Here is a 12,861-nt window from a genome sequence, read left to right on the forward strand (position 1 = left end):
AGCTCCTCATGGTGCCTCCATCTGTAATAACAGCAACAACTGATAACTAGCCATGCACAAAGTGCCATGAACTAAACACTTTAAATGTATTAACCTACTTAATCCTCAGAATGACCTGGTGAAGTAGACTATTAACACTGTGTTTTACACATGAGGACACGTGGGCACCAAGCTACCTTGTCTAAAGATTCACAGCACCAGAATTCAAAACATGTAAAAATTAGATATTAAAGTCCAATTCTATACCACCAACCTAAACTATCTCCCCAATGAAAGAATTAATTCTGCCCTTTCTTCAAATGCACTTTGCAGTTGGCAAATATTTAGTTTTGTACGGCTTAGCCTAAGAATGCTTTTTTCCTTACCTATCCCAAGAGTCATACAAGACACTCAAAGTACTCCACAGCTCTTTTCTGATTCACTAAAATAAGATACTCATTTATTATACAGATGTTCCACAGCACTATTTAGATTCAACTTGGAGAGAATCTTAAGAGGTTCAGGAGAGGGCTAGGACTGAAATTAGATAAGATCACTGGCTCAAATAAATATTAATCCAAAGCACAGCCTCAGACATCCCAGTTACTCTATATAGTACTTGAAAGTAGGAACTCTATCTTACTAAATCTCATCTCTGTAGCTAGTATCCATCCATGCTTTGGTGTAGTATGTGTTTCATAAATGTTTATGAAACTTCACAGTATCCAATAATCAACACTTGAATTCCTTGGTCATCATAAGCAAATATTATATATGAAAAGTTTTTCTTTCAAAATTGGCTATTATCTACAATTAAGATTTCTCATTACCTGTAGCAGTGTGTGATTGTGATATAGGATAGATTCTTTCCATTCCAAGAAAAGGATTTAGACGCTTTTCCCGCTGCAGAGGAAAGACCACTTTGGTAATAGCATTAGTGATTCTTCTCCACTCTAATATCAAGCCTGGTAAAGGATGCAATGCCTTTAATTTATTTAAAACAACCTGCCAAAGAAATATAAAAAGGTAAGATCAGATTCTTGTCCAAATTCCATAGCAAACTAGACTTTCTTAAATCTCAAAATTAATTTTGTTAACTCCTGTATCTACAACTCAAAATTAACTGTTTGGGGTTTTTTGACAATCACTGTGATAAAACTATAACAACTATAGATTATAAAATGCAAATATGTCAATGCTGAGTAATATCAATTTAGATCTACCTTAAAAATAAAATCAATGAGATGTCAACTTAGCAAGGTATTAGAACTGCCTTCCCTCGCCCCACCCCAAGAATCCTTTCTCTGTATTTTCCTTCTCTATTCTTCATGTGATTGGAAGTTTCTTATGTTTTGTTTTTTTTTTTTCCTTTTGCCCTAATACTTTCATGGTTTCCATGTCAAGAAAGTTAGAAGACGTTTATCTTCAAAACTGTGAATTTTCCATGCTACAGAATTTTGGTAAACTGCTAAGAAATAGGAACTTGGAAGGTTAGAGGGCCAGTGAGATAAAACAAAAAGTTTTGTTACAGAATGAAACAGTGGAAACTTCCCTAGGGCAGGTTAGTCATAGTTAATGATATTAGGGTCAAAATTCTACAGAATGGCAACTGGGGATTTCTTTTTCCTTGGCTGTTGTGGCTGTATTTCCTACCCCTTATTATTCCATTGAAAATTTGTTCAGCAAAACTGTAAAATTAAGCCTTTTCTCTTCTCTCTTAAGCATAAAGTTTCCATGGATTGTGATTTGTACTTTTACTTTGAAATTAGCAGAGTAGAGGGGTCTCTGGGTGGCTCAGTTGGTTATCCGACTCTTGGTTTTGGCTCACGTCATGATCTCACGGTTCATGAGTTCCAACCCTGCAGTGGGTTCTGCTCTGACAGCGTGGAGACTGCTTTGGATCAATTCTCTTCCCCCTCTCTGCCCCTCTCACATTCACTCTCTCTCTCAAAACAAGTAAACTTAAAAAAAAAAAAAAGAACTTAGTAGACTAGATTCTTAAAAGAAGTTCATGGAAAACTTACTATTTTGCCTTAAAATTGCCCCTAAACTATTTTATTTGTAATGGCTGGACTTTTTTTCTTTTTTAATTCTTCCGCACCTTTGTTCATATACCTATAACTATATAAATTATGTTACACTAGAAGTCCAAGAGTAGTGGATGTCAATGACTAAATAATGTCTACAGATCTAAGTTTATAAACCATTATACTGTCTTAATGATAGGAAGGACACAACTGCTAAATCAGATTATGGTCCAGATTTTCCATGATGGAATGTCTCCAGTTTTTGCAGGCAGTTGAACCCCAAATCAATTTGTTTTTATCTGGATAAGTTCAAGTATTGGGCTATGCTGGATCTTGCTTTCATCAGCATTCTTTCAAGACACTAAAATGCTAAAAGTAATTCAATTTCTGCCCTGTGACTGCCCCATAGAGCACCTTACTGGTGCTGAGCTGTTTTCCCAGCCTTAGCTTGCGTCCATTGTCATTCACTCTTCTAGTAGAACCCAAAGTCTTCTTGCTGCCTTGATTTTTTCTCTCTCCATTTGGTGGCAATTTTAATTCCAAAAATAAAACCTGCAAGAAATTAATGCTTCTTTAGTCAAGAATTAAATCCCAAGCATTGACATTCACAAACATTTTTTAAAGTTATTTAAGAAAATCTATATAATTCACTATGGCTTCAGAGATTTTCTTATAACATCTTAAATTATCACATTTAATAAATAATGGCAATAAAAATCTGTACGTCAAGTATGTCTATACCCTAATTTAGGCACTATCAGATTAATACCAATGCCAGGCTTTTAAACAGTCAAGAACACGGGAATGTATACTCTGTGCTGAACAAGTGATAAATAAGCTATTGACATTGAGACTAGCAATTGCTCTGACAACTGTGAACTCTCCTAAATACCCCTTGATGTGGTAACCAACGTGGCTACTCAACCATTTAGGCCTCATAGAGGGTCAATATGGGAGGCTCTGTGGCTATCATATGATCACAAAAATCAGAGAACACTAAGGTAGAAAGGGATCCAAAAAGTCATCTACTTCCACCACCATAAGGCTAGACTCAGAATCCTTGGGCACAAAAGTCAGGAGAAGGTGGCTAACCCAACGTAGCAATAATGATAGCTAGAGTGGCTCATAAGCACCCACTGAAGAAACTAGGCCTATACAGAGCAGGGATTTTTTTTTTTAATTTAAAGTAACAATAAATCAACAATTCCAGGAGGAAAGACCTACCATAATTAAAACAATTCAAAGATCTCAAGTTACGTTTTTAAAGGTTCTTTATCTTGCATTTCTGTTTTTGGTGAAACCCTCAGAATTGAGTGCGGAAACTTCATAAATTACCTCTCCACGTCTCAATGAATATATCTGTGAAATGAGGTAGTTGAACTAGATGAGAGCAAGAGGCACTAATATTTATTGAGGACTTACTTTGTGTCGGCCATTATGCTAGATGCTTTAACACGTATCATCACATGTAATATATGTAACAATTCTGTGACACATTTGAAAAGTTTACACAGTTGGAGAAACTTGCTTAACATTACATGGCCAAAAAGCAGAAAAATTAAGAATTAGAACCCATAGTCTTCTGACTCCAAAGTCCTTTTTCTTTCCTCTAACCCATGCTTCCCTCTAGACTAGGAATCAACAACCATTTCCAAAAATGGGCCAGATAATAGATATTTTCAGCCAATTGTGCCATTATAGACCAAAAGCAGCCAAAGACAATAAGTAAATGAACAACAGGTGTGGCTGTGCTCCAATAAAATTTTATTTACAAAAACAGGTGGCAGACCAGATCTAGCCCACAAGACGTAGTTTGCTGATCCCCACTCTACGTCAGTGCCATCCAAAAGAACTTTTTTGCAATAATGAAAATGTTCTATATTTGCATTCCCCATTACGATAGTCACTTGCCACATGTGGCTATAGAACATTTGAAACGTGTCTAGCACAAGTAAGGAACTGAATTAATATATTTTATTTAATTTTAATCAAATTAAATATAAATAGCCACAAGTGGCTAGTGGCTCCTGTATTGGACAGTGCAGCTCTAGATGATTAGTAATATCCTTCCCAGGTCAAAGATTCAACTTCAGATCACTAAGGATTAAACAGTCAATGTGTGAAACTGTCAGATTACCTTAAATATAATTTCCATTTTAACATGAAGACCTAAGAACAAGCCATTAACATCAAAGGTCTTTTATTCTGGCCTAGAGTTTAGTCTAGGCCTATGGCCTTAGTACCCATCTGAATCACAAGGGCACAGATTCCTGTCTTTGCCCCAAGCCTACTTATGCTGAAATCCAGAGATCCTAGGTTTTTGATAAGTCTTCTATGTAATTTTATGTGCAGTCAGTTTGGGAGTTCTAAGCTAAAGAACTCAAAAGAGGGGTGCCTGGGTGGCTCAGTCCATTGGGCAGCCAACTTTGGCTCATGTCATGATCTCATAGCTCATGAGTTTGAGCCCTGTATCAGGCTCTGTGCTGACAGCCAGATTCTGTGTCTCCCTCTCTCTCTGCCCTTCCCCTGCTCATGCTTTGTCTCTGTCTCTCTCTCTCAAAAATAAATAAACATTAAAAAAAAACTCAAAAGAAAAAAATTAAAAAAATAAACAAAAAAAGGCACCACTAATTCAATACAAATGTACCCTGTGGTTAGGAGAAACAAAATTCCTCTTATTTTAAAAACATAACCCTGTGGCTTAAAAGGGGGGCATTTATATGAGTATATATAACATTTATTGAATATTTACTATGAGATGAGCACTATTCTAAGTGTTTTACTTTCATCATTTACTCCTCACAACAAATCTGTGAGGTATTTCTATCATAACCCATTTTACTGATGTAGAAATTGAGATATAAAGAGTTAATGTATTGGCCCAAGGTTCAGAGTTAATTACTAAGTGGAGGAGACAGGATTCAAATTCAAGAAGACTGGCTTGAAAGCCTGTGATCTTTACAATATGCTGTATTACTGAATTGCATCTGTAAGACACCTGAACCTCAATGCTATCGAGTATAAGCACCCACCCTGTACTTGTAACCCCTCTACAACACCCCAACCACCCTTTGCGGAGTGTGAGGAGACAAAAGAATAGAATGTCAAACTTTGAAAATAAAAAAAAAGGATAAACTCTGTCAAAACGTATGTAAGTTTATAAAAATCTTATGTAGGTTTAAAAAAAGCAAATAGTCACAAAATACCCTTTTTCGTTAACAACTGAGAAAAATATCTAATTTTGTTCTCCAAAAAAAAATTGGGGGGAAGGAAGGAGTGAGACTTCATGAAATGTCTAACTTCATGGAGAAACAACTACACTGTTATGTAACATCACTATAGATCTTTTGTTTAATAAATATTTACTGAGCCTCCTCTGTTCTAGGTAAATCTCATGGAGCATACATTCTAGGTTTCTTTACTACCTTCCAAACTCATAAATACAGACATAATTTATAAATTAGACACTAGAATACTCTATTTCCAAAGTTCTGTGCTGGACTAAAATTTTTAAAATTGATCTTTGTCATTTAGGCAAACACATTTAGGAAATACACACACATACACAAACACACACATCATTTTTAACTCTAAAATTCTGCATTCCCATGATACAACCTCAGCAATATCATCTGAACTGGTGAAGGAAAAACTGTGCCCGGCTAGTTGATAGGCCTGAGTCTCAATGGCATCCAGCTTGGCTTGCATTATGTGTTTCTGACTTTCACACTCTGCAGTACTAAATCCAATCCCATTTAGTTCTAACAAGGCCAAGCAGTACTGAGAGGGCATTTCCACTTTACAGAAAACATCTGGAAGAAAAAACAAGAAAACTAAGACATTAATTCACCAGCTAAACGATTGGATTAGCATCATCACCTAAAAACACATGGAATTTTTCTAGGCAAATTCAGAGGTGCTACCCAAGCAATTCTTCAAGATCCAGTCTCCAAAGCAGCACTCTCAGGCCAACAATGAAAGGCATAAAAGTACTTCCCACTTTTCTACTTCAGCACTAGACCACTATCTTTGTCTACACAGAGGGCAGAAAAACTGGCAATCTTGTGAATAGTCTATATTACAATAAACTGCATTTCTCCCAAGATAATGTTTTTGTTTCTACCCTTGGCAAGAGCAAGAGAGCCAAACTTATTTGCTAAACTGACTAGAAAGAGTTAATCTCCTGAAATTATTTCCAATGTTCCTGGTTCCACGATATGCACATTTGCACAAAGAACTAAAAATGGATGCTTCTTACCAAAGAAGCCAATGCTCTTACCAAAGAGTAAAGAAAAAGTTTTCTAAAGTAAGAATCAGAGTATTTTTCTATCTACTGATGCTTCTCAACAGAGTAGTCATTCTACATCATTTTTTTCCAGTATGCTTTCTGGAATATTAGTGTCAAAGATACTCTATGAAAAGAGTACAGTTGAGAGACACTGTATTGGGAGTTCCAGCATTTATATACTGCTTTTGGATATTCATGATGCCTGTTAATTTAGTAAAGGCTCTGAGAAGCCCTGAAGCAAAGACTATTTAATTTTGTATTAAGTGAAAGTCTGAAATTATTTGACCACAATACCTTGTATCTTATGCAATACTTATTAACATCCTGAAAAGTAAAAATATTTAATGTCTCACCTTTTAAGGAAAGTTTGTTGACCCCTGTGCTGGACAATCCAGACATAGAATTTGCATTAAAAGTGATAAAGAGGGATGCCTGGGTGGCTTAGTCCTTTAAGCCTCTGGCTCTTGAAAACAACTAGGTCGTGATTTCAAGGATTTGTGAGAGGGAGCCCCCCATGGTGGCAGCTGTGCTGACAGCACAGAGCCTGCTTGGGATTCTCTCTCTTCCCCTCTCTCTCTCTGCCCTTCCTCCTTGCTGTCTCTCTCTCAAATAAATAAAGTTTAAAAAAAGTGTGATAAAGAGTGATAAAGACCTGTGATAAAGTGTCTAAATATAAAACCAACACCAGTCTGTAATAGCACAAAAATGCCAGCAACATCGTTTTAACCTTGAAGGTTTTCCTTCTTCAACAAAGAATTGAGTTGATTCATAGCGTTGAAGATGAGAATCGACTCCATCGAGGCTCTGTATCTCCCAGAATGTTCAGTGTTGACATTCAGCCCCAGACTCCGAACTCCTTGGCCAGTCTCTATCCCTTCGAGGAGTGGAAGCTCATGAGGAAGAAAACTGGAAACTATGCTGTGAAGAGTTGGCTCCTTAGAATCTGGATCTAGTAACCAGCATGCCACCTGAGAGGGTTCAAAGACATTTGTGCGCACTTAAATCAAAAGGGGAAAATGCTCATTTCTAATCTCACTCATTTTCATGTAATACCAATTCAGTGGCCTTTCTAGAAGAGGAGGAAAGGATAATTATAAATTGTCCCAGGACTCATTTTTGGTACTAATTCGAGCAAATTTCAAAGAAGGAAAACTTACAACTTTTCATCACTACATTGATGATACAGCTCCTGCTGATATAGTTCTGAAATAGGCTTGAAATCTTAGCACCCTTCAGATAATTAAAACTTTGTTTCTGAAAATGTAGACAGGCTCTTCTCCACTAAGGGTTGATTTTGGCTAAGCTACTCTAGTAAAGATAGGCCTATACAGTTTTAGGTTTTTAAAAATTCTTTCAACATCATAAGAAGTGAGACATAAATGTTTTACCATTAAAACTTCATACTCAAAGTTTTAGAAAGCCTCTGGGGGCTTTCCCCTCAGGATGAGGGCCTGTCACTAGGACCATCCAACAAATCATGACTGCTATTTTTAGCTCTCCTATGAGACTAGACTTGTATTTTCTAATGCTATGTGATCTAGCAGATCAAAACTAAATTAGAATTAGGAAATATAAGCCCTATTCATAATTCTGACAATTACTACCTGACTCATTTACTTCTTCTGTAGCTTAAGAATGTAGTTTGATAGGGGAGTGTGATACTGTGAATTATAATAAGAAATTTAAAATCGGTCTCTGTCTCATTTCTAGGACAGAACTTCTAAAACCTTTGACATTTCCTTAACTATGAGATGAAGGTGTCTCTTGTTATGTTAATGAGGTGACTTTCGGAATGCCCCTAGGTTACCTAAGGATGGGAGCTGGCTGCCAGAGGAAACAACTCTGTGATTGGAGGGTGAGTACTTTCAGTCTCACCCCTGACCAGCTGGGAGGCGCCTGGAAGGCCAATGGCTAATGATTTAATCAATCGTGCCTATGTAATGAAGGCTCCATAAAATCCCCAAATGACAGGATTTGGAGAGCTTGGAAGTTGTGGAACATGGAGGTGTTGGCGAGTGTGGTGTGCTCGGACAGAGGATGGAAGCTTCCTTTCCCTTCCCACATACCTTACTCTGCATCTCTCTTCCGTCCGGATGTTCATCTGTATCATTTATCATATCCTTTTATAATAAACTGATAAATGTTACTAAATGTTTCCCTGAGTTTTGTGAGTCACTGTACTTAATTTATTGAATCTGAAGAGGGTGGAGTTCACAGGAACCTCTCATTTACAGCCAGTTGGTCAGACTACAGGTAACAACCTGGATTTACAACTGGCACCTGAAGTCCTTGCCAGATGTCCTCGGAAAGGGGGGTCCTTGGAATCTCCAGTCTGTAGTCAGTTGGTCAGGAGCATATGTGTTAATTTGGGCTTGCAACTGGCCTCAAAATAGTGGGCAGTCTGTGGCACTGACCCTTAAACTGTGGAATTTGATGCTATTTCCAGGTAGATACTGTCAGAATTGAGTTGTAGAATACCCAGCTGGTGTTTCCAGCATTGCTTGATGGTGTGGGGGAAAACCCTACAAACACATCAGAACTGGTCTCAGTAGGGGCGCTTGGGTGACTCAGTCTGTTAAGCCTCTGACTTCGGCTCAGGTCATGATCTTTCAGTTTGTGAGTTCAAGCCCTGCATTGGGCTCTTCTGACAGCTCAGAGCCTAGAGCCTGCTTTGGATTCTGTGTCTCCCTCTCTCTGCTCCTCTCCTGCTTGCTCTCTCACTCTCTGAAAAATCAGTAAACATTAAAAAAAAATTAAAAAAAAGAATTGGTCTCAGAACACTTTTTTGTTTTTTTTGTTTTTTTTTTGGTGTCAGAGAAGCAGAACTTGCTAGAAGGGCCTGGCTCACAGAAACATATGGTTTATGAAGAGAAAGGATAAAAGGGTGGAGATTATGATCCTTTGATCGCTGGATGCTACCTAGTGACCCATGATGTGAAACTGCAGTTACACTATAGTTACTAAAGGTAAAAGCTACCAATGCAATTTAGAAATGGTAGACCTAACCCCCAAGGAGTTGGCTCATTAGATATATAAGGAAATAAAAAATAATAATCACACTAAACATACAATCTCCTGGTTACTGTTATCTGTAATAGCTAAATAAAAGTAAAGTGCTGGGTCTCGCCCTGATGATAAACCAAGTTCAGATTTGGGTCAGTCTGAGCTCTAGCCAGTAGCCTCAAAGTCATCTGTACAGGGGCAACACAAAGTAGCCCTAAGACCTCTGGTCATCGTTAAGGTAATCAATGTAGGAGGGCAATACCTACAAACTACCAAAACTAGGGGATACAGTGTGAAGAAGCTGTTTCCCTTTGCGGATCAGTATAATCAGTCTTTTTTTTTTTTTAAGTTTATTTATTTATTTTGAGAGACAGAGTGAGTGGGGGAGGGGCAGAGAGAGAGAGGAAGAGAGAGGGAGAGAAAGGGGGGGGGGGGAGAGAGAGAGAGAGAGAGAGAGAGAGAGAGAATCCAAGCAGGTTCAGCACTGTCAGTGCAGAGCCCTTTGCAGGGTTTGAACTCACAAACCATGAGATCATGGCCTAAATTGAAGTCAGACACTTAACTAACTGGGCCACCCAGGCACCCTACCTACTATCATCAGCCTCTTGAGGAACCTTTACTAAAATGGATTAGGAGAGTAATTTAGGAGGAGGGTCTGGTCTTGGATGCTGCAGAACAAAAGGCAGAGGGTTGATGCAAGACCCCACAGCTCACTATAGTATAATAATAGTTGAGTGTATGTGATCCAGACACATGCGAGGTTGTTGCCAAGGAAACAGCTGGCCTGGTACACCGGATAAAAGCCACTGTAAGGTCTGTTTACCCTGAGATGGAGACTGTCCCTTTTCTCTTATAAATGCCAAGTGGAACACCCCAGATAAAGGAGCTGATATTCTTCATATGCAAGCCATATGGGACTGCTTTATGATAACTGGGATATTTACCCACTGAAATCAGTAGATTATCCAGTCACAGTAAATGCTTTGGTTTAAGGGGGACCTTTAACCATATAACTGTACTGTTGCAAAACTGAGGGACAGTTTGGGAAGCCTTGTCAAAATTACCACCTCACTTCCTCTCATAGGCCTTAGAGATGATAATAAAAACTTGAGATTTATTAACAAGAGAATGAGAAGAGGCAGGGCCAGAGTCAAGAGACTTCCCAACAGGGTGGAAAATTTTAAAAGGTTATTAACAAATAAGGGGAATAAAGCAAATATTGACAGGAGCAAGAGAAAGAGGAAACAGAAAGGGGAGAGTTACAGGACTCACCCCAGAAGGCTGGAAATCTTTAGATGGTTATTAAGAAATGTGATGAATAAAATGGGTAATGATGGATTAAATAAAAGGTTTTAATAAAGCACCACCAAAGGTTGGGTGGGTCAAAGCAACCCCCTCTCTGTTAGTCCCCCAACATTAAAGGGCCTCAAACAAGACTGCTCTATTCACCATAATTTGGAGAAATTTTAAAAGCTTGAAGGCAAAAGGTACAATGAGAAACCTGACCAGTGGTTAGGCAGATTAATCAAGTCAATAAAAGGGCCAGGGTACCTTGGTTCAACCCGTCCCTCGGGACTCAAAGCCTTTAGGACAAGCGTAGGTAAAACTGTCAGGAGGTGGAAAAGAGAAGTTTCCAGAACTCTTTGATGGAAGATCCAGGAACTCTGGTACCAAAACCCATTGGTAAAGCCCTGATTTGGGCTACAATTAGATTAAGAGAAATGTAAAAATGTAATCGTTGATAGGCTTATGTAAATTGGAATGTTTAATTATGTGAAGAAGTTGTATCTCCTTTACCTGAATATTTTATGGTAATGAGTTGTTATGCCTGGTTGGGGAACACTTTCCCTACCTAGTTTTGTAAAACCAAAGCCTTTTGATGAAGTCCTAATGGAGATTATGATTAGAAATGTAAGGGTTGATGGAATTAAGGAAAAAGTCTGTAGGAGAACTGGTATGTTTGAAATGGCTTTAGATGAGGTGGTTGGATCCTTACCTGATTGCATTTTGGGAATGGACATTATGTCAAACAGGGGAACATGTCCCATAATTAGTATTGTAAAACAGAAGGCATCTAAATTCACTCTTCAAGCAATGTTAAATAGACATGCTCAGTGCGAACCAGCAAGATTGCCTAATCCCGCACAGTGTGGAATAAAGCTCAAGTGCTGGTAAAGACAAACTGTGCAATCGCCCTATGTGGAGACTGGGGCTAATGGCAGAGCTTGTGAGCATCTCATGACAATGACTACTGGGACTTTAAACAAGAGAATTTCCATTTGAGGGTATTTATTGCCTTCTTATCTGACATTATTAATTGATGCTATTTCTATTACTAAAGGATATAATACGATCCTGAAACCTGAAATACCCACAAAGTGTTGGGTGATATCTGAGAACTGCTCTAATGGAGAAGGCAGTGCCTGGTAGAGTTCCATAATAAAATGGAAACAGTTTATACAGGATCCTGCTGCCTGGGGAATGAAAAGAAGAGATACTCAAGAGCAGGGAGCCTCTTTTCTCCTAGGCTTGACTCTGGAATTGTGTGAGGAGGAGCTGCTGGATTCCATTGTCACTTGGACAGTGCTCTAGAAACAGTCCTTGACTGACTGATAAAGAGCTGCTAGGTTTGTGGATGGCAGTTCCGAAGTGAATGGACAATATCCTGCTTTGGAATGCCATCATTCTAATTAAAGAAGATAGAAAAGATCATCCTGGTGTGCTGAATTTCATGTTGTTTTCCTAGCAGTGATGAAAGAAATAAACAGAGCTAGGGAAAAGCTCTGTTTGGGTTTTCACTGGCTCATAAATAATGCCCAATAACTTTGCCAAAATGTCAGTCAGGAAGGTCCTCTTCTGGGACACAGTCCTTATAGAAATTTGAAGGGGTGCATCAAAATAGGACACATTAATGCCTTTCAGAAGAATTCCCTTCTAGGCTAGGAAGGTGACTAGAATCATCAAGCCAATGTCCCTGTATGACCCTGGAAGATGGACACCTGGATCTGTGAAATGAGTGGGCCTGGTTCACTGCAGCAATGCAGAGATGGGCTGAATCTAGACATATTCCTCTTGCACCCTCTGAGGCACAGAGTGCCAAAACAAACTATTCTATCTGCCAACAAGAGGGACCAAGACTGCAGATGGTTATTTAGCAGATTCCCTGTTAGGAAGGTCATGAATATAGCTGGCAGGTGAAATTAATGCTAGTAGCCTTGGAGGGCTACAAATGGGTCCAATAGGAACAGACATTGACTCTGGACTGTGCTTTGCTTACCTGATTGTAGGGGCAAATGCTCTGGGTACTATTAAAAGAACAGAAGAAGAAATTGCACCAGTTTGAATGGCTGACTGTTATTTCTTCAGACTAAAGAACACACTTTACAGCCCATAATGTTCAACAATGGGCAAAGAGATATCCTCCTCAGTACTAGCTTGATAGAGAACTGAAATAGGCAATTAAAACATTGGTTGTCGTAAATGGGGGAAGAGAAAGGCAGGAAGAGATGGCTTTTATGCCTTCATGGTATGTGAGTATATGCTCACACTCAACATGAACATGAG

At 38.7% G+C, this 12,861-nt stretch overlaps 1 protein-coding gene across 5 annotated transcripts in view; it reads right to left on the reverse strand.

Annotated features, from left to right (window-relative positions):
* Positions 1-12,861, reverse strand: part of POLQ (DNA polymerase theta) — a 157,749-nt gene that overhangs the window by 66,398 nt on the left and 78,490 nt on the right. For 4 of the 5 annotated variants that reach the window (XR_006222195.1, XM_042999132.1, XM_007098338.3 and 1 more), the window contains exons 19-22: positions 7,022-7,262; positions 5,625-5,818; positions 2,421-2,558; positions 810-984 (exon numbers count right to left, since the gene is read on the reverse strand). Coding sequence is in view for 4 of the 5 variants with exons in the window: in XM_042999132.1 (XP_042855066.1) it covers positions 810-984; positions 2,421-2,558; positions 5,625-5,818; positions 7,022-7,262 (748 nt within the window). In the remaining variant the exon portion in view is untranslated. Of the gene's footprint in view, positions 1-809; positions 985-2,420; positions 2,559-5,624; positions 5,819-7,021; positions 7,263-12,861 lie in introns of those variants that run through there. The other variant, XM_042999134.1, reaches the window with a different exon arrangement.

Source organism: Panthera tigris, chromosome C2, assembly GCF_018350195.1.
Source record: "Panthera tigris isolate Pti1 chromosome C2, P.tigris_Pti1_mat1.1, whole genome shotgun sequence".
Taxonomy (NCBI): domain Eukaryota; kingdom Metazoa; phylum Chordata; class Mammalia; order Carnivora; family Felidae; genus Panthera; species Panthera tigris.